The sequence below is a fragment of the Bos indicus x Bos taurus genome, chromosome 10 (genome assembly GCF_003369695.1).
Source record: "Bos indicus x Bos taurus breed Angus x Brahman F1 hybrid chromosome 10, Bos_hybrid_MaternalHap_v2.0, whole genome shotgun sequence".
Classification (NCBI taxonomy): domain Eukaryota; kingdom Metazoa; phylum Chordata; class Mammalia; order Artiodactyla; family Bovidae; genus Bos; species Bos indicus x Bos taurus.
In genome coordinates, this window is record NC_040085.1 from 70,125,565 (window position 1) to 70,147,778 (window position 22,214).

General features: G+C 39.8%; 1 protein-coding gene across 10 annotated transcripts in view; it reads left to right on the plus strand.

The window, feature by feature from the left end:
• SYNE2 (spectrin repeat containing nuclear envelope protein 2) overlaps window positions 1–22,214 on the plus strand; it is a 324,652-nt gene that overhangs the window by 256,720 nt on the left and 45,718 nt on the right. For all 10 annotated transcript variants that reach the window (XM_027554279.1, XM_027554281.1, XM_027554283.1 and 7 more), the window contains 11 exons: window positions 539–709; window positions 1,177–1,307; window positions 4,299–4,503; window positions 5,783–5,962; window positions 6,625–6,753; window positions 8,678–8,832; window positions 8,940–9,084; window positions 11,376–11,470; window positions 12,683–12,917; window positions 17,060–17,254; window positions 19,453–19,578. In XM_027554279.1, the coding sequence (XP_027410080.1) occupies window positions 539–709; window positions 1,177–1,307; window positions 4,299–4,503; window positions 5,783–5,962; window positions 6,625–6,753; window positions 8,678–8,832; window positions 8,940–9,084; window positions 11,376–11,470; window positions 12,683–12,917; window positions 17,060–17,254; window positions 19,453–19,578 (1,767 nt within the window). The remainder of the gene's footprint in view (window positions 1–538; window positions 710–1,176; window positions 1,308–4,298; window positions 4,504–5,782; window positions 5,963–6,624; window positions 6,754–8,677; window positions 8,833–8,939; window positions 9,085–11,375; window positions 11,471–12,682; window positions 12,918–17,059; window positions 17,255–19,452; window positions 19,579–22,214) is intronic.

Genomic DNA, 22,214 nt, shown 5'->3' on the forward strand with positions numbered 1-22,214 from the left:
CATCATTTTGGCCAAGCATGTTGCCCTCCAATTTATACCTGCTCTGCAGGAGTAACCAGACTTAAGTGCCAGGTAACCCAGGGAACCCTTTACATTTATAATGCTTTATAGTTTGCAGAGCATTTTCACAAACACTACTTCTTTCTTTATGTTTTCTTTTATCTGTTCTGTGGATTAAAAAGCAGACTTAAGGATTAAATACCTTGCCCAAGGTCAGAAAGCTAACAGGCTGTCACTGAAATGTGAAATCTCAGATTCTGATTCCTCACTCAGGGTTTTTTCCCTGGTCTGCCGCTCTGTAGGCTGAACTCTCCATGCTGATCCTTCTGGTCTCAGGGCTCTTTTCCATTCACCTATTCTAAAACTTAACCTTTGATATTTCTTGTTCATTTACCCACCTTCAGTGAATCATCAGAGCTCCACTCTGAAATTAAAATACCTAACTTGGATACAGTGGTAGAGTCCTTAGAAGAGAAAAAAGAGATGAGCGAGCCTCTTGTTGATGATTTCCTAAATATGTTTCTACTTTTTTGTATAGGTCAGTGAGCTCAAGACCTCCATGCAGTCTGTTTTACAGGAGTGGAAAATTTATGATAAACTCTATGATGAAGTGAATATGATGACAATCCGATTCTGGTACTGCATGGAACACAGCAAGCCTGTGGTTTTATCATTAGAGGCCTTAAGGTGCCAGGTGCAGAACCTTCAGGTAAATTAACCAGATCTTGGCACAGTGCATTATTGGCAGAAAATCTCCAGTGGAAGAAAGCATAGATGTGGACACAGCTGCTGTTGTGTTTTCCACAGAGAAACATGAAACAATGTTTTAAACAGCAGCATTAAACATATAACTTGTAATTTCAAAATGAATTACATGAACCCAATGAGTGAAACTTTGTAAATACATATTGTGAGTTTTTCTTCATCTTTCATGTTCATATTATTTCACAATTTAAAGGTTTTAATTTGGGGGTGTTTTTGTTTTTTTTTAAGTGTACAATTTTAAGTTCTAGCCTCAAATGAAAGAATACCTTCTTGGTTTTCTTCTTCATATTTCTGATAATTTACGGCTGCCCTATTAAGGTTTGAGTGCTAATATTATTGTGATATAGTGGCAGGTGTCTCTGGATGAGGCCAGTTCATTCTGAAGCTGACATACCTGCTCTGTCCTCCTAGACTCTTCAAGACGAAGCTGAGAGCAGTGAAGGGAGTTGGAAGAAACTCCAGGAGGTGATTGGAAAACTCAAAGAGTACTGCCCCTCAGTTGCTGAAATAATTCAAGAGAAATGCCAAAATACTCACACAAGGTACGCTTCAAGATGCGACTTGAATGATAGAGCAGATTTTTTTATCTTAAAAAAGAAAAGATTTTTTCATCTTACTAAGCCTTCTTAATCATCTGAAGTAACTGGTTTCATACTATTCTGGTCTCTTCTGCTTGCTTGGAAGGATCTAGTTCATGTCAGATTTGGTGTTGTGAAGGCTATTGTACTTGCCTTGTACAAGTGTTTGGTATAATCAATCTAGAACTAAGTACAGCCCTAGGATAGCCACTTTCAGTGGATAGAGGCTAAATGCCCGATGTGATCCTCACAGGCACTAAAAAAGCAGGCAGAAACGGACTAAGGGGTGGCCAGAAAGGCAACCTGTCTTACTGGGAACATTATAAGGTGGAAGAAAGTGGATGTTAGAGTACCTCTCAGGAGATATTTGTGAGATTCAGAGGAATTCTTTGATGACCTGCTTATGATTGACAGTTCCCTCTAAGGAGGGTGGCCCTGCTTAATTCTAGGCTTTTGCTGGATGGGGTATGAAGTTGGCTCAAAGCTGATTTGCACCAGACAGTGTTGATGAGATTAAGCCACCCTCGGTGATCTTCTCCATCCTTCCTCCATGCACATTCAGCCTCACCTGTGAACCAACTTGGAACAAGTGTTGAATAAGCGACACCACATTTCCACACCCTGCAGTGGTGTCCTGAGCTCTTGATCCAGTCTTTAGTGGAAGGAGGGGGAGAAGGGAAGGTAAAGAGGGACACAGACACATATCTGATTTCACATACAGTATTGGGACCACCCTCAAAACATTTGGTGGTGGTGCAGGTTGCTGTTAAAGGGGTTGGCTTGTCACCACTACACAGACTCATTCAGTTGTTAATACAAGAATATAAGAGCAGTCATACTGAAAAAGAGTGAAGAAAATGGCACTAAAATGCCAACAGTAGTTATCTCTAGATTACTGAGATATCAAGTGATTTTTTTTTTTTTACTTCCTCTGTATAGATAGGTGGGTAGATAGGTAGATAATCTCAATATAGATGTGGATAGATTTAAATATACATGTTTTATGGAGGGTTATGAGCATACGTTGTACTTATAATTGGATAAAATCTTATTTTTAAAACAGATGGTTTTGAGAAAATTTGTGACATACATAAAAGTAAAGCAATTATGCCATTTTTTACCTTTTTCACCCATTTAGTGGGGTCACTGATATTGTGAAACAATCATTCTCACTTGCTTCAGGTGAGAATGTAAATATTATAATGTTTTCAGAAAGCAGTTTGAACATATACCTATAACCTTAAAAATATTTACATATTTATCTTCTTTGACCCAATAATTCTCTTTTAAAAATCTAGTGTAAAGCCAATATCTTTAAATACAGAAAAAAAACCTTTGAATAAAGTTGTATCTGAGTGTTATATTTGGAAGCAAAAATTGAAAATTACTTCAATATTCATACTAAATTAGAATTTGGAAATTAAAAAATAGACCATTTATAAACCATTATGTGCATCCATTTAAAATTAGGCTTATTTTTTATTAATAACATGGCAAAATTTTTTTAAGTGGGAAAGGAAGGCAAAATGTTACAGTCCATATTATGGATTAAAAACAAATTTTTAATTTCTACCTTTTTTTTAACTTTCAATTTTAATAAAATGAAAAATGTATTACAGAAAATGTTTTTCTTATGATTTTTAGTTTTTGTAGCAGTTTGATAGTACATCTGAGATCCAAAAAATTTCATACAACCAATGAATGTGCCAGCCCCACAAAATTAGCTAATTTTCATGGATGCAAAAATACTTTTATTATTTGCCATTGTTCATAATTTGGAGAAAGAAATAGCAACCAGTATTCTTGCCTAGAGAATCCCATGGACAGAGGAGCCTGTTAGGCTGCTGTCCTTAGGGTCGCACAGAATCTGACACGACTGAAGCAACTTAGCATGCATGCATGCATTGAAGAAGGAAATGGCAACGCACTCCAGAGTTCTTGCCTGGAGAATCCCAGGGACAGAGGAGCCTGGTGGGCTGCCATCTATGGGGTCGCACAGAGTCGGACATGACTGCAGTGACTTAGCAGCAGCAGCATCATAATTTGATGATATTTACTCTAAAAGTGAGATATCTAACTAGGTTTCATCAACAGCTCTAGTTATGTTCACCTGGAATCCAAAGGTGATTTTATTTTTTAGCCTGGTCCTCATGGAGACCAGCTATGTAAATCTGGGGCCTGAGTACTCCACTGCTGCCTGCCTCCTAGACAGCACACTAGCATCCTTTGAAGGGCACACCTGGGGACAATTTTCTCATATGATTAAGATCAGGTTGCACCAAGTAAGTAACTTTCTGCTGCAAATCAGCCTAAGTAGTAAGAGAATATACAGGAATTAACATTCCTCTAAAGAATAAAATATTATCAAGTACCAGGTAATATCTGCATTTTTTCCTCAATTCACAAAGAAATTAGTCCTATAACAAAGCATATGTCTACAAAACAGTAAAACGTTAGAAAATGTAGAACATAGTAGAAAATAAGCACCCTTTGCTGAGAAGTAGAAAAGTATATATTTATTTCTACTTTTATATAAGGAACCTATTGCTTTTGTAATTAGAAAATAAATTTGACATAAATACATTTTAAATAAGGCCTATCTAAAGACCTGCTTTATGAAACAGGAGCCCTTCCCATGTGGAGACATTTTCATCAGGTAAACAGTTTGGTACTTTTCCTCACCTTTGCCTAAAAGATGTTCATAATACAATAGATATTTCCTGCCAGTCACAAATTTTGCAGATTTTGTTGAGAATTATAAAGTCAATGAAGTATCCTAACTTGGAATTCTGTTGGAATTCTGTTTATATACTGATGATATCATTCATTTTGAAAAGGTATTGAACAGTGTCTTGTTAATTCATCTGCTGTTAGCTTAACGGATAGAGTATGCATTTGCTTTTTCTGTAAAGGAAGAGATGGATGGGGGTCCTGTTTCTTATTTTGCCCTGACAGGTGGACTCAGGTAAACCAAGACATCGCAGACCAGTTGCAGAGGGCCCAGAGCCTGCTACAGCTCTGGCAGGCATGCAGCAGTGCTCACGCTGAAGCCGCAGCAAGGCTGGAGCCGCAGGAGACAAAGTGGCAGCAGCTTGCAAACATCAACACATCTGGGAACAACCTGGCAGAGGTCCTGCCCCCGGCCCTGCAGGGTGCAAAGGTAGGCGTTACGCCTGCTGGGAAAACCAAGTGCAAGACAGCCTTATGGACAGGGCCGTGACCCAGGGAGTAGCCAGACCACAGGGAGGGAGAAATGGGTCAGGGAAGCAGCAGACCACGGAGGCAGGGCAGGGACGTGTGGGGTTGGGAGAGCCAGGCAGTGGCTCACAGGTGAGGGTCGGGCAGCTGCTAGCTGAGTCAAGGGCACCTGACCACCTCCTTCCAAGTCTCCTCTTTCACTCTAGCAGGTAACTCTCTAAGGCAGAAGCCTTGTACAAAGTCTCCAATTAAAGCAGAATGTGGGCATCTAAGAAGTAGATGTGGAATCTCTTGATTTAGAAAGAATTATAGATTTTCCCCTGTGTTAATAAGGCTTTTCTGTGGAAATGATTTTTAGACTAATATTTAAGAGTTATATACTTTTCTCTGTGGTTTTATTCTATTATGTTAATGATTGGCTATAAAGTAAATACTTTCTAATGTTAGATTAGGTGACCAGATACATTTTGTATCTTTTGATACTATAGGTCAAGTAAAGAAATATCAATTAGAGACAAGAATTCAATAGATATGAATCATATTTCTGATCAACTTCTACCTAATCTGTTGTTTAAAAAAAAAAACCCAGAAATTCACATAGATGCAATATTTCCAAAATCAGTTCTAAAATTGGCTTGGTCAGTGAGATTCCACTCTCCCTGCATATGAATCCATTTATGTTACATTTATGTTACAAAGTCTCAGACAGAGAAAAGGGTTGGATTGATCCTTTAAATGCCTTAAAGCAGATCCCTAAAGTGTTCGAGGATTAGAAATAGAACTCATAAGACTCTACCAAAGTCATCTCCAGTTTCTATGATCTAGAAGCCCCAGCTTTATTTATCCGTGGTCACTTTTAGCTCTGAACTGACAAATTTGAAACTAGCACCAGTGATGTGCATCACATAAAGAAGCATTAGCTTTGTTGGCTCTTTAAAATAAACAGTAGGGCCTTCCCTGGTGGTCCACTGTGTAAGACTGCACTCCCAAAGCAGGGTCCCAGGTTCGATCCCTGTTCAGGGAACTAGATCCCACATGGCGTGACTAAAGATCCTACATGCCACAGCTGAGACCTGGTGCAGCCAAATAATAAACAAAATAAACAGTTTAAAAAAAAAGCCACACCCACAATTTCAGGGGAGAAATTCTTCTAGATGTTGGTGGAGTGGCATGAGGTGGGCCTTTCCCATTTGTTCTGGGAAAGGAAGAGGAATGTTTTACAATCTCTTTTTCTCCTCCAGGAGCTGCAGTGTGAGGTGCAGAAGACAAAAGAGGCCTTTCTCCAAAATTCCACTCTCCTGGATCGACTCCCGCAACCTGCAGAGCCCAACACCCATGTGCTCCTGTCTAGTCAAATGCACTCCCTTCAGAGAGCTTCCTACCTGGAAAAGATGCTGCTTGTGAAAACAAATGAATTTGAGGTTCTTCTTACTTTTTCCATTCAAGTTATAGTCTTGGACACTTGCACACTCTGCACAGTTCCTAGTATCTTGTGAAGTGATAGTTATCAGTGCTTTGTGGGCTGCATGTTAGGGAAACAACAGAATAAAGATGCCCTAAACATATCTACCATTTGACACGATTCTGCAGTCATGTGATTCTTCAGTCACATTTCTTCTTTATTGAACTTGTTAAAGTGATATATTTTATATACTGTTCAGATCACACAGTATTTGAATCTTCAGGTGGGGTAATTGAGTCCCCCCAAAAAGAATGGCTGCTTAAAGCATGGCCATTTGTGGTATATTTTATTCTCTTTTTGAAAGCCTTTAGTTCATGAACTCTCAAAAAGATGAACAGAAGGCCATGGAGCTCCAGTATCACACAGCGGGGAAAACACTTAACTAGCAGGACTCTTCTATATGCCCCTGTCAAGCAGGTGGTCTGTTCACCCCTGTGAAGGCTTAGTACTTTACCAAAGGCACAAAGTAAATATCAGAGATGTTCTGGATATTCAAGATAATGAGCTGATAATGAACTCCTGAGGGCTGGAAACAACTTGAACTTTTATCACAAGGCTCTGCTTGCTTCTGTTGTAGATGCACATGAAAATTGTTTCTGATGAAAACTTCTCTTGTTCTAGTTTGTTCTATCACAATTCAAGGATTTTGGGGACCGGTTGGAATCTTTAAAAGGTCTCATTACACATGAAGAAGAGAATTTGGATAAACTCTACCGGCAAGAAAAAGAAGGAAATCCTGACTTATTCCTGGTATTGCCAATGTTTGTTATTTCTAGGGGCTCAGGCTCACCATAGGATAAAAAATAAGTGACTCACTGTCATATGATAGAATCCGTGTGCATCCTAACCCTTGAACCACAGTTACTGATCTGTCTTCATTCTCATCCTATTTTCCCTAGCGTCTACAAAAGTATGACAACACAGAGATCTGTTTTATTTTTTTACACTTTAAATATACAATTCATTTGTCAATTATTTCCCTTTTTAATTTGTAAATTTATAATATCATTTTTAAAGATTACTTTCCATGTACAGTTTTTACAAATATTGGCTATATTGTACATATATGTACAATATATCCTAGAGTATATATATCCATGTTGTACAATATATCCCAGAGTCTATCTTAAACCCAATAGTTGTACCTCCCCCACCTCTGCTCCTCTATTGCCCTTGGCCCTGCCACTGGTAACGTCTGGTTTGTTCTCTTTATCTGTGAGTCTACTTCTTTTTTGTTATATTCACTAGTCTGTGGTGCTTTTTAGATTCCATCCATAAGTGATTTCATACAGTATTTATCTTTCTCTGACTTACTTCACTTAGCATAATGCCCTTCAAATTCATCCATCTTGTTGCACATGGCAAACGTTTGTTCTTTTTTTATGGCTAAGTAGTATTCCATTATATATGTACCATATCTTCTTTGTCCATTCATCTGTTGGTGGACACTTAGGTTGCTTCTGTATCTTGGCAATTGTAAATAATGCTGCTATGAACATTGGGTTGCACATATCTTTTTGAATTAGGTTTTGGAGGTGTTGGGTTTTTTTTGGGGGGGGGCTGTATACCCAGGAATGGAAATGCTGGGTCATGAGATTTATTTTAGTAATATGCCTCAATAATTTCAGTAGACTTTTAAATCTTAAAGTCTTTACTAGTTAGTTTCAGTGAACTAGAATAATCTAGCAATTGGATGTTGTGATTAATTGAATTTTTCTGGTTAGTGGAAGATCAAAAAGTAAAATACCCTATTAAATTAATGGTATTTTTTTCCTTCTTTATTACCTTAATAAGTTGAGTATAGTTAACATAGATGAATGAAGAATTAATGAATTCTGGATCTTTATCCTAAGGACCAATATTCATAAATTAAGAGTCAGCAAACTATGGCATAAGGTCTTAATGCAGCCCCCACCTGGTTTTGTAAATAATGTAGCCATGGCCTTCCACTGTTTATGTACTGTCTGTGGGAGTTTTCATGCTGAATGTTTGCCACAGAGATCATATGGCTAAGAAAAGGCTAAAATATTCATGATCTAGCCCTTAACAGAAAAAGTTTGCTGACCCTGACCTAGACGTTTAGAGCAGAGTTCTGTAGTGAGAACATGGATATTGTGAAGGATGTTTGCTGAATACATTGTTGACCTAGATGCTGTCCCTAGAATATTGTTTTAAAAATAAAATTTTGGTGAGTTTGCTTTCCTGTGATATCACCATAATATGGATGTTTAAGTACCATGCTTTGCTAGGGTTATTTCAGGGATTGAATTTTCATTTACTTAATAAATAAACTGCATGATCTGTTGAAAGTCAAGTTGTTGGCAGACTAAATGGGACTTGAAGGTCCAGTGTGGATCCTTTAAAAAAAAAAGGAAGCTTATTTCCATCCTCTTCAAAGACAGGAATCCGAGATCACTCTCTATTTCCTGGGCTGTTTTGATTCTGGCCATGTGTGCAGCTTATTCTAGAAAAGTCACAGAATTGACAGGCCTAGGTTCAGGTCCAATTCTGACACTAACTAGCTGTGTGACTTTGGGCAAGTCATTTACCTCTTTAAGCTCCGGCTTTCCCTCATCTTTGAGATAAGAAAGGCCTATAGGATTTCTGAGGCTTTTTCACCATATGCGTATCTTAGTGGCATCCAAAAGTCTGGAATTTAATTTCTTTTTCATAGAATCATGTGCTGGCACTGACGGCCCAGTCACCTGATATCGAGCATTTGAACGAAGTGAGCCTCAAGCTCCCACTTAGTGACGTAGCTGTGAAGACATTACAAAGCGTGAACCGGCAGTGGATCCGGGCCACGGCGACGGCGCTGGAACGCTGCAGGTCAGAACAGCCCAGCTCTCGCTTCTGCTTCAGTTGTGGTAAAATTGACGGTTGAGCGCAGTAATGTCATTGTTATGTGGGTCTCTTCTGTTTTTAAACCTTTGTAGTGAGCTTCAAGGAATTGGATTGAATGAAAAGTTTCTTCATTGCTATGAAAAGTGGGTCCAGCTTTTGGAGAAGATAGAAGAGACACTCAAGGCAAACATGGCTGACAGCCTTCCTGCTCTTCTAGAACAGCAGAAGACGTATGAGGTAAATAAACCCATGCTCTGCCCTCTGCCCCCCTCTCCCTGGGGCAGTACTCATGGGATGAGAGGTTTAAGTAAAAGTATGCATAATACCTGTCAATCTTCAATCCTTAAACACAGAATGTATGTCTTTAAGCAAATTCAGTTGTCGGTTGATCATTTGCAAAACTCTCACACATTTCATAAATTTCCAAATATTGTTTTGCTACTCTGTTTTATTAATGACTAAACTCCTAGCCAGGCTTCAGCAATACATGAACCATGAACTTCCAGATGTTCAAGCTGGTTTTAGAAAAGGCAGAGGAATCAGAGATTAAATTTCCAACATCCATTGGATCATAGAAAAAGCAAGAGAGTTCCAGAAAAACATCTATTTCTGCTTTATTGACTATGCCAAAGCCTTTAACTGTGTGGATCACAATAAACTGTGGAAAATTCTGAAAGAGATGGGAATACCAGACCACCTGATCAGCCTCTTGAGAAATCTGTATGCAAATCAGGAAGCAACAGTTAGAACTGGACATGGAACAACAGACTGGTTCCAAATAGGAAAAGGAGTACATCAAGGCTGTATATTGCCACCCTGCTTATTTAACTTATATGCAGAGTATATCATGAGAAACGCTGGGCTGGATGAAGCACAAGCTGGAATCAAGATTGCCGGCAGAAATATCAATAACCTCAGATATGCAGATGACACCACCCTTATGGCAGAAAGTGAAGAGGAACTAAAGTGCCTCTTGATGAAAGTGAAAGTGGAGAGTGAAAAAGTTGGCTTAAAGCTCAACATTCAGAAAACGAAGATCATGGCATCTGGTCCCATCACTTCATGGGAAATAGATGGGGAAACAGTGGAAACAATGGCAGACTTTATTTTTCTGGGCTCCAAAATCACTGCAGATTGTGACTGCAGCCATGAAATTAAAAGACGCTTACTCCTTGGAAGGAAAGTTATGACCAACCTAGATAGCATATTCAAAAGCAGAGATATTACTTTGCCAACAAAGGTCCATCTAGTCAAGGCTATGGTTTTTCCAGTGGTCATGTATGGATGTAAGAGTTGGACTATAAAGAAAGCTGAGTGCAGAAGAATTGATGCTTTTGAACTGTGGTGTTGGAGAAGACTCTTGAGCATCCCTTGGACTGCAAGGAGATCCAACCAGTCCATCCTAAAGGAGATCAGTCCTGGGTGTTCATTGGAAGGACTGATGTTGAGGCTGAAACTCCAATACTTTGGCCACCTGATGCAAAGAGCCGACTCATTGGAAAAGACCCCAATGCTGGAAAAGATTGAGGGCAGGAGGAGAAGAGGATGACAGAGGATAAGACGGTTGGATGGCATCACCGACTCAATGGACATGGGTTTGGGTGAACTCTGGGAGTTGGTGATGGACAGGGAGGCCTGGTGTGCTGCGATTCATGGGGTGGCAAAGAGTTGGATATGACTGAGTAACTGAGCTGAACTGAACTGAAGCTCCTAGATTTTTCTGCAGTAGATGGAACTTCTGGCACAGCATTGGTTTCTTAGAATGTGAACATGGTGCCACTTCACCAAAAGCGTGTAAAAGTACTTCAGCTTCTCTTCGTATTTTCACTGAGCAGTTCTATAAAGTATTGAGGCACCTGGTATAATTATAATTGTAACATAAATAATTTTACAGAGGAGTTTTTCCATACTTTCACTGATGTATGTTTGAAAATCCTTCCACAGGCAGATCCTGCATTTCCAAACTATGCATGATTAGTTCACTGTAACTTTTTAAAGTAACTGATTTCAGTCTCCATTGTTACATTAAGGTCATCCACTGAAAATGAAATCTGAAAATGAAAACTTTGAGTTAGTTCCTGAACAGTTTAGTTTCTTCCTCTTCAAATGGATCTAATAGTATTTACTTAAGTCCTAAGCTGAAGAAGAAGTGAGACAATGCTTGTTTTACTGAGTGCCTCTCAAACTGAAGGAAATGGCAACCCACTCCAATATTCATGCCCGGAGAATCCCATGGACAGAGGGGCCTGGCAGGCTACAGTCCATGGGGTTTCAGAGAGTCGGGCATGACTGAACGACCAAACAACAACAACTCAAATCGAAAATGCCCAATAAATGGGTCTTAGATGTAGTTATTATTAGACCTGTTTGCTTCTAAGATTGTATTCATAGGTGTGATGATTAAGCATTTTTTGCAGTTAGGCTCAAATCATTTGAAAATAAATTATCTCACATATCCTCCATAGACTTTATTAGGAAATTCACGAAAACAGTTTTCACTAATATTTTACATTTTGATTCATGTACAGATGTTAGAAGCCGAAGTTTCTATAAACCAGACAATTGCCGATTCTTATGTCACCCAGTGCTTACAACTCCTGGACACAGCAGAAATAGAGAAGAGGTAAGCTCTCCAGGACTCATGATGGCTGTGAGAATGTGGAAGACAATGCGAGTGAACGAGCCTTCCACCACATGAATCTTAACATCAGTGCCTGTGGCTATGCGATTGATAGAGTGCTATGCGGCCAGTCTTCTGGCTGTATATTAGGATAAAGCCTTGCTTCGTGGCCATAAAAACATCAGGACCCCTTTTCCCTGTGGTAGAAGGGTGGGCTTAGCAGATCAGATGAGTTGCAAACACGTGTCTGCCAAGTCCAGTTAACTAATTTTTTTTATTCCAAAGGGTTCTTTTATAGTGTGTTTTCCTCTCTACCTTCAGCCTCATGATATTTTGCTATTTAAAAAATAAATTTCAAAGGACTGCTGTTCCCAGCAGGTGGCTATGTCACAATTGTGAAAGAAGAGACTTCTCTCTCTGCCGTGAACATGGGGTTGGGGTCTCTGGGCAGTTCCAGTCGGGCTGAGCGGAGCCCCTCAGCCAGCCTGGTGGCACCAGCTGCACCTGCTCACACAGCTGGTACATCTGCCAGCAGCCGCCCGAGTGGGCCTGGCCTCCTAAACGACTTCTCCATACGTCTCCATAGGCATTCGTTTCCTCCCCGTCATTACCCATGTGCTTCTGAATCTTCTTTCGGCATAACTAAGAAATACAAACCCCATTTCTTCCTACCTCTGAAGTAATAAATTCAAGCCAGTTTCAAGATGATTAACTACTTTTGATTTGATTAGCATGGTTTTTCCCATAATAAATAAAAGGTCCTATTTCTCACATGAAGGGTGTTGTTTATCTGGGAAAGAAATAGTTGAGTAGTTGCAGAAAGCATGTTCTTTATTGCTGCAATTGTGTAGTGTACAATCCTCAAGTAATCAATAACATTACAAGGGACCTACCTATTCATCCGTTTGCCATTGACGCCATGCTTAGTGTTCCGTAAAGCACTTGGCATAATCTGTGTCAAAACAGCTTGTTCGAGGTCATGCGTGTCAGCAAACTACCAGGCCATGTGCAGTTCTCTTCTGCTCAACACCTTTCACCATCCCACACACTGCCCCCTCCAGCCCCACATTCCCCATCATGTTTAAGTTGGATGGGGCTGAGATCTATAATAGTCTTTCTAATTAAAAATGGAAAATCTGAGTTCCCATTACACATTGCTAGTTATTTTTTCTACACATCAATGTCAGAATTCTCTAACCATCTATTTTCCCCAAGACCGGAATTTGTTTGGAAGTTCACGAGGCTCAAGGGGCAGTGGCAGAGTGCGGCCCAGGGCGTTCGCCAGAGGAAGAGCGACATCGATGAGCTGGTGAGGCAGTGGCAGTCCTTCACCACCTCCGAGGGGGACCTGCTCCGCTTCCTCGCCGACACCAGCCACCTGCTGTCCGCAGTGAAGAGCCAGGACTGCCACAGCCTCCACCAAACGAGAAGCCTGATCCATGAGCTGAAGGTAGTGTGAGCCCAGCAGCAGTGTGGGAACCACAGGGTGCCTTTATTTGGAAGATATTTGTTCGCTTCAGGTTTTGTGTTTTCTCTGATGCTCAAGTGTGCTCTCTGCAGGGGGGAGGCCAGTTGGTCATGGGGACCTTACTCAGCCGTGTCCTCAGCCTTGCGGGGTCAGAGACCCAATCTTATCCGTTCGTCCAGAAATAGTGAGGCTCTCCTGGGCTGTGGGCACAGAGGTGGACTCGGATGAGGAGGGGAGTGCAGAAGTTTGGGGTGACAGACCTTTACAGCCTTGTGCTTCAGTCATGTCCAACTCTTTGCAACCCTCTGGACTGTAGCCCACCAGGCTCCTCTGTCCGTGGAATTCTCCAGGCAAGAATACTGGAATGTGTTGCCATTCCCTTCTCCAGGGGATCTTCCTGACCCAGGGATTGAACCTGCGTCTCCTGTATCTCCTGCATTGCAAGCAGACTCTTTACCATTGAGCCAGTGGGGAAGCATGACAGACCTTTAAGACACTGACAAATATATAAACGATTACCACAGTAGTAGTTTACAACAGGACTCCTGCTTACTCTTTTTTATAAAAAAATATTTATTTATTTGGCTACACCAGGTCTTAGTTGTGGTACTCGGGATCTTTAGTTGCAGCCTGTGAATTCTTAGTTGCAATAGGTAAGGTCTAGTTCCCTGACCAGGGATCAAACCCAGGCCCCCTGTATTGGGAGTGCAGAGTCTTAGCCACAGACCACCTGGGAAGTCCCAGATTCTTGCTTACTCTTGAAGGGCAAATTCATGTAGACAACAATGTTTCCAATACAAAAGTTGCTTGATGAACATAGAACTTAGAACACTTAGTTGGCAATTCCCAGGGCATGTTCCATTGAGTTATCGAACCATGCGTCACATTAGAGGGACAGTTAAACAAACCAGCACTCCTCAGAAGTCCTGTGCTTGCCTCATTTGTTTATCTAGGTGTCAAATATTAATTGAGTACCTGCTCTGTGCTGGTCACTGTTCTAAATGCTAGTTATATTGTGTGGACTAATAGAAGACCTCTGCTCTCCTGTGGCGATCAGACAAATCAATAAACTAGAAAATACTAGTTTGTCTGATTGGTGGGGGAAATCGGACAAATTAAAAAATAAACTATCGGACTACAACATGGCATATGTGGGTCATTAAAATAGGGCCGATGATGGAGAGACTAAGTGGCTGCTTTAGATTGGGTAATCTCTGGGGAGGTGACATTTAAACTGGAACCTGAGTGATAAGAAGGAGCCAGCTGTGCAAAGAATAGAGGGTTGGAGGCGGGGAGCAATTCAGACAGAGGGAACAACTTTCCTGAGTCCCTAAGATGGCAACAATCTTAGCAAAAAAGAGGAAGAAAGAAGGCTCATACGATGGGTGTAGCCAGTAGACAGCAGTGATAGAAAATGGACTTGAGAGGTAGTCATGGAGGAGCATTTTGGAGAGAGGCGTGACAGCTGCATAACAGTCTGGGTGTAATAGGAAGCTGTTGAAACTGGAAAAGGAGGCCACATGATATGATTCGTGTTTTTAAAGGTCCTCTGGCTGCTCTGATGGGTTGGGGGTGGGGGTGGGGTCACAGAAGCAGGAATCCCCACGTATTACCTCTATTTATTGCTGCATCACAACGAAGAGTTCTTACTCTCTTACACCGTTCTGGAGGTTGTCAGGGCTGTTAGACGGCTCTCAGCAGGAGTATCTCAGGCAGTTTGAGTCAGATGGCAGCTGAAGCTGGACTCATCTGAAGGCTCCCTCACTTTCATGTCTAGTACTTCAGCTCTGGTGTTGAGAAAAATCCCCTGGACTGCAAGGAGATCCAATCAGTCCATCCTAAAGGAGATCAGTCCTGAGTGTTCACTGGAAGGACTGATGTTGAAGCTGAAACTCCAATACTTTGGCCACCTGATGTGAAGACCTGACTTATTGGAAAAGACCCTGATGCTGGGAAAGATTGAGGGCAGGAGGAGAAGGGGACGACAGAGGATTAGATGGTTGGATGGCATCACCGACTCAATGGATATGAGTTTGGGTAGGCTCCGGCAGTTAGTGATGGACAGGGAGGCCTGACGTGCTACAGTTCATGGGGTCGCAAAGAGTCGAACACAACTGAGCAACTGAACTGAACTTCAGCTCAGACAGCCAGATGTGGAGCAGCTGGGGCTCCTTGGGCTTCATTCCCTGCAGACTCTACACGTGACAGCTTCCAGTAGCCGGACTCCCTACATCCAGCTCATGGCTTCTAAGGTGCATGTCCCATGGAAAGGAGAGCCAGGGAGAAGCTACACCACCTTTTTAGACCCTGCCTTGGACATCAGCCACTTCTGCCATCCTCTGTTAATCAAGGCTATCACATATGCCCACAGGGGTTCAAGAGGAAGGGGTAGAGGTACCACCAGTTGATGGGGAGGGGCAAGGTTCTAGGAGAGCATGTGGGGCTGGTAATATTGTTGTGGTCATTCTGTGAAAAATACAGTCTGCTGTAACTCACTAGGCTGTTTCAGTGGTCTTGGTTAGTTGTTAGGATGGAGAAGACAAGGGTGATCACAGTGAAGATAACAAGGCTGTTTGTAGGTGAAGCTTACAGGATGTGCTTATGGTTTGGATATGGCAGGTAAATAAAAATCTAAATCCAGGTGACTCTAGGTTTGGAGGTTGAGGATCTTGGTGAATAGTGTGCTGCTGACCAATCAGGGGAGACTGGATGAGAAGCATGTCTTTTGATGAGTTCAATCTGAAATGGCTAAAAGACGTCTATAACAGTGGCTATGTCAGCAATATTAGAAGGACAAGTGTGGAGGGGGAGTGTTCCTTGAATTGCAGTTTTTTTTTCATTTGGTTTTCATGGAGTTTTTTCTTTGTTTGTTCTGATGTTTTGATTTTTCGGTCATATGGCTTTTGGGATCTTAGTTTCCCAACCAGGAGTTGAACCCAGGCCCTGGGCAGTGAGAGCTTGGAGTCCCAACCACTGGACCACCAGGAAATTCCCTCTTTTTTGCATTTGGGCTATCCTAGGTATTGTTGAGACTATCTTTGTAAATAAATGCTCAATTGATTTTTTTTAAATATCAGCTTCCATTTTGAAAAATGCCTATATTATTGTCTCCCTTGAGAAATTTGAAAATAAAGGAAGTCATATTTACAACAGAAATAAAAGCCATTTTTTTCTTCTGAAACCAAATATTTTGAGAAATATGAATCAGTTGTAAAGTTTTTACCTCATTTTTGTAATATAAATACTTGGTTTCAGTCCCTTTTAAAGGAAAATCTATATGATATCCAAAGAGAATTTTTAAAAGCTATCACTTTAGGGCAAACACTGATGTATATAAGTGTTTAAGTGCTAAAGTGTCTAGTTTTGTATTTTACCTTTTTTATTTGTTCTCTCCTTTAAAAAAAAAGAAATTATTTATTTATTTTGAGTAACTAGTAATTATCAAAGATTATAATTGTACAATATTGAGAAGTATAGAACAAAATACAATTATTGGAAGACAATTTCTCTATAATATTGTGTTGGCCTCTGCCACACATCACCATGAATCAGTCACAGGTATACGTATGTCCTCTCCCTCTTGAACCCCCTTCCCATCTTCCACCCTATTGCATCTTTCTAGGTTGTCATAGAATGCTGGGTTGAGTTCCCTGTGTTACATAGCAAATTCTCACTTGCTTTCTTTTTTTACATATGGTAATGTATTTTTTAGCATAATGTACACATTCTACTCATGTGGGTTAGGAGTAAGCTGACTATATCATAATGGTAATGGTATTTGCTCTTAGTATCAAATCTAATACTCTAGTCATTTTCTTAATACTCTTGAATTCCTTTATCTTGTAGACTTTTATTCTGTGAAGTGTATTTTTATACACCTTTTATCAACGCTTGGAAATTGTTTTAAGAACACATCATTTGGTGGTATGCTGTCTACTCAATTGAATATCAGCCTTTGATGTGAATGAGTATTTGTGTGTGTGTATTCTAACCAGATTTGTTTAATTTATATCTAGTTTAATATTTAAGAGAGGCTCTGAAGGAAATACACACAAACACGTGCAGAGAGTCATATTTTGATCACATCAAAGGCTTAAGCAAATTACTATTTTTTTTTTTTTAAGAATAAAGAAATTCATTTCCAGAGGTGGCAGACTACCTATGCATTAACGTTGGAAGCTGGGGAAAAGTTACTGAACACAGCTAACCTGGAAACTAAAGAGTCAGTTAACAAGAGAATCAGTCAACTTCAGGACAACTGGAAGGACACAAAACTGCAACTTGGAGAAATGATTAAACGGTTCCAGAGCACTGCAGAGGTAACTCAACACTTTCTTTTCCTTTCATGGTATTTAAATGTAGTACATAGAATTTTTGTTTGCTCTGCAAAGATGGCAATGATTTTAGGAATTCACAATGTTGTGGGTTTGCCAAGGGACCATAGGTCGGGTCCTGCTGATCTACAAATCATGATAGTTACATAAAATAATAATATAACACTGGAAAAGCTTAATGTTAATATCTAAATGCTTGAGGTGCTATTTTATATTTACCTTTTTGAAACAGGAAACTAACTCACGTTCAACAGAAGTTCAGTAACCAAAGCTAACGTTCCACATGTAGTCTGTCTTTGAATCTAGTATATGGAAGCAAATATAGTGATGCTTCATCTTTCTGCTACCTTCAAAGAATCCACTTTTCCATATAACTGAATTTCCCAGATAATTTATGATTGTACCTCTAAAAACCAAAATGTCTTTTGAGTGATTATTAGAAAAATCCTTAATTTTTTTAATGTTAAAAAATCCCAAGTTGTTCTTTAAGAACTCTGAGCTGCTTTGAACTTAACTCCTGTGCTGTTGTGCTTTTTGAGTTCTTATGTGGTTTTTATGGTTTTTCTCGCTTTCTATTTAATGTTAACCTGTCTATTTTTACTTTTTATTTCTCTGAGAATACTTAACTCCTTATAGCCCACTCTTTTCTCTAATCTGTTGTGTGTGTATCAAAACCAGATAACCAAGCTTGTCAGAGATATTTTTCTGAATAAAGAATAAATATGTGCTGAGTTAGGGCCTGAACAGCTCTCCTATAAAGTATCTGAATTTTATTTGGTGTATACACTACGTGAAATTCGTTAACTCCCAGACCGTTGTTGAGCACGTGCCATGTTTGTAAATGCAAGTGAAGGTTTGGTGGAAGTGGAAAGGACTCACAGTTTTGTTTCTCCCTTCACTTTCTTCTTGGTTATGTTCCAGTGTTGATGTTACTAGATCAAGTGGCTTCTCCTTCAGTGAGGTTAGCATATAGTTGGGCCAACCCAAGGATATTTAAGTGTCAGTTGCACTGAGGAATAAAATAGTGTTTGACTCCGTATTTGTCTGTTTTTAGTAACTTCAGGAGAGTAATTTTAGTAATATCAGGAATAGAAACTTATCCTAATGAATTATAATCTCCCTTGAAAATACAGGCAGAATTGAAAAAAAAAATACAGGCAACTATTTGTTCAGTAATGTAAGGTTTAAGGAAAAGATCTAGTATGAAATAAAGGCATCTACAAGGGAAACTGTAGCCTTAGATCGACTCACTTTTTTTTTTTTATTGGAGTATAATTTGTTCACAATGTTGTGTTAGTTTCTGCTGTCAACCATGTGAATCTGCTGTGTGTATGCCTATATCCCCTTCCTCTTGAGCTTCTCTCCCACCCTGCTCATTCATCACAGAGCACTGTGCCGGGCTCCCTGTGCTATATGTACAGAAGCTCCCTGCTAGTTATCTACTTTACACGGGGTAGTGTGTGCATGTCAACACTGCTCTGTCAGTTCATCCTACTTCTAACTGTATGTGCTTGGACTAGTCAGTTTTCTCTGCGTTTCAGTTTTCCCATTTTAAATGTGATACTAACACTTGCCCTGTCTGTCTCCTCAGCTTATTATAATTACAGCGAGATAGTGAAGTTGAAAAAGCTTTATAAACTATAAAGCACTCCAAGCAGGAGCTGACAGTTAGAACACTGGTGAGAAATAGAATGAAACTGGACTGTGAAAGGGTCACTAAAGCCAAGCTATGTCTAGAAGGTGGGGAGAGAGCAGAGGGATGGCATTAGAAAAGAAGACAAGAAAAGTGGTTGAGTGCTTTTGCTTTTCAGTGTTAGTAGAGTGTATGGCCAAGACTGGATATGTTAAAAATTAATCTTTGCAGTAGCCTTTGAAATGTGAACTTTTCCAAATTAAAATAGAAACAAGTTAGCTAGATCAGAGATATGGGGAGGGAGGAAGAAGTATTTCTAAGCAAAAAGCAACCCAGTGGTTAAGATGAGCCCCACATAACACTGCAGAGAGGCGTTGAACATCCTGTCATCCCAGCTGCTTTGTTGGCTGAGACAAGGACCTGGGTGTCTGCGTGATTTACAAAGACACATTTAATAGAGCAATTACATGGATTAAGTTAATTATCCTTTTCCTGTAATTCATTCTTAAACAGAAAAGTACTTACCAATTTTAACACTGTTTTCAAATAGACCTGGGACCAGTGTGAAAAGAAAATCAAGGAGTTGAAAAACAGGCTGCACGTTTTAAAAGCACAAAGTAAAGACCCTCTTCCAGAACTTCACGAGGAGCTCCACAGAGAAAAAGAACTGATTAAGGTATTGAGTTCTGAAGTAGTGTTCAAGATAATCACTCAGCTGTTTTCTGAGAAGTTGAAGTGTTTGTCTTTCGTTGTCTGTGTGAAACAAGTTTTCAGGTCCACTTGGAAAATATTTTTTCTACCTTCTCTGTAATACACCATGCTGGTCGCTGAAACAACTAGCATCCATGCTTTTTGAGATTCATGTGTGAAGGCTAGAAAGATTTGTCAGAAATTCTTCTTTTGGGGGATTTTGCCCTCAAATCGTCCTCTGTTTCTCCTCTGTAATGTAAGATGTGGTCTCTGAGATTACATTGAAAGCTCTTCCTTTATCAAATGGCCTTGTGTTTGAAATTAAAGCTTGATTGAAGAATTAATTTTTTAGAGGACAGTAGTTAGGGGTTTTGTTCAAATACAATGTTTCTGTAATATTTTCCAAGCTATATTCTGCTTAATGGACACTACACTCTCAAAAATTCCTGGGTATGTCAGGACTTTGCAGAAGACAAGGCAAACTCACCAATAGGAATTTGGACCAGTTAAATTTCCAGGTTAGAAACTCCCTCCATCTCTTTCCTTTCTGGAGATTTGATGTTGGAAAGACATCCACAGCCTAATGGAATATAGTTTAATTTTTTTTCCTTCCTTTAGTGACTTCAGGGATCTAATTGAAAATAATTAGGAAGAATTGAGTAGTCTCCTACTTCAAGCTGTGCTGGAAATTAGTGTCTTCCTGCCTGAACCGTTTTTCTTCATTGTAAACATTTCTAACATGCAAGAAAATTCAAACATAACAAATATATGACAAACTTCCATGAAACCATCAGCCAGCAGAGAAATAAAATATTACAAGTACAGTTCAAATGTCCTGTATGATCTCCAAGGTATTCCCTGTCCCCAGAGGTATCCACAGTCCTAAATTTGGTGTTTTACCATTCTTATGTATTTCTTTATTATTTTACTACATGGGCATGTAGATCTCGGTGGAATATAGCAGTATTACTTTTGTTTTTAAACTTTATATAAGCAGTACCATTACTCTGTAGATAAGTCACAAGGATATACTTGTACGTTTCCTTCTTAAAGTTTTCAAATTTTACTTTTTACACTTGCAGAGTATCTTTATTCACTGAAGCACTGATTTTTGTTTTGTTCATATAGATGCCTATTATTCTGTTGTCCATTTACTGATTAGTCCAGTGTCCAATATCAGGTTTCCATATATGCATGGTTTAATTCTTGGTTCTCTGCTCTATTCCATTGGTCTGCCTATCTTAGCATTTATACCAAATTATCTTGAGTACTGTGTTTTATTTGAATAGATCTTCATTTCAGGTGTGGTGTATCCATCCCTCATTCTCACACGTGAGTGTGGCTGTCCTTGGTTCTTTGGTCTCTCACAGCTTTTAGAAGCAGTTTGTCAAACTAATGGAAATCCTGATAAGAGTTACAGTGGAGCTGTATTGAATTTATAGAGTAATTTGGAGGAAATTAACATCTTTTTGACATTGAGTCCTCCTGTTTTCAAATATGGCATATTTCTCCTTTTAGCCATGCTGAGTGTTTCATAACTTTCTTTATGTAGTATTGTACATCTTTTGTTAGATTTATTGATGTGTTACTTTTAAAGCTATTGAAAATACTGTTTTTTCCTAATTATATTTTTTGTTTATACCGATGCCTAGAAATGTGACTGACTTTTCTGCATTGATACTATATTTAACTGTCTTGTTAAACTCTTTTATTAAGCCTGATAATCGTGTCAGTTCTTTTGGAGGTCTATGAACACAGTTACCATTGGTGAATAATGACTCTCTTGGTTATTTTAATTCTTATACTTCCGTTGCGTCTACGTTGGTCAGTACCTCCACAGCCGTATTGTAGAAGCATTGATAGCTGGCCCCTATGTGTCAGTCCTGATTTTAAAGAGAATGTTTTCATTTCACCATGAAGTATGATTTTTGCTGGTCATGTGTTAGTAGATGCCTTTATTAGGTTAAGAAGGTTCCTGTCTATCCCTGATTTTCAAAGTTTTTATCATCTCTATATCTTTAAGTTTGGATCTAGGCTTCAAGTAACAGATAAGAGGACTTGGAGTCCCTCTGAGTTGACACGTAGACTTTCCTCCCATCAAGTCCAGAAACCTGTGCAAAACGTGAACCATAAGCCCATGTTCAGTTCAGTTCAGCCACTCAGTCATGTCTGAATCTTTGCAACCCCATGGACTGCAGCATGCCAGGCCTCCCTGTCCATCACCAACTCCCGGAGTCCACCCAAACCCATGTCCATCGAGTCGGTGATGCCATCCAACCATCTCATCCTCTGTTGTCCCCTTCTCCTCTTGCCTTCATCTTTCCCAGCATCAGGGTCTTTTCGAATGAGTCAGTTCTCTGCATCAAGTGGCCAAAGTATTGGAGTTTCAGCTTCAGCATCAGTCCTTCCAATGAATATTCAGGATGGACTGGTTGGATATCCTTGCAGTCCAAGGAACTCTCAAGAGTCTTCTCCAAAACCATAGTTCAAAAGCATCAATTCTTCGGTGCTCAGCTTTCTTTATAGTCCAACTCTCACATCCATACATGACTACTGGAAAAACCATAGCTTTGACTAGATGGAAAGCCCATAAAGAGGCATAATTTCTCCCAAGTAGAACAA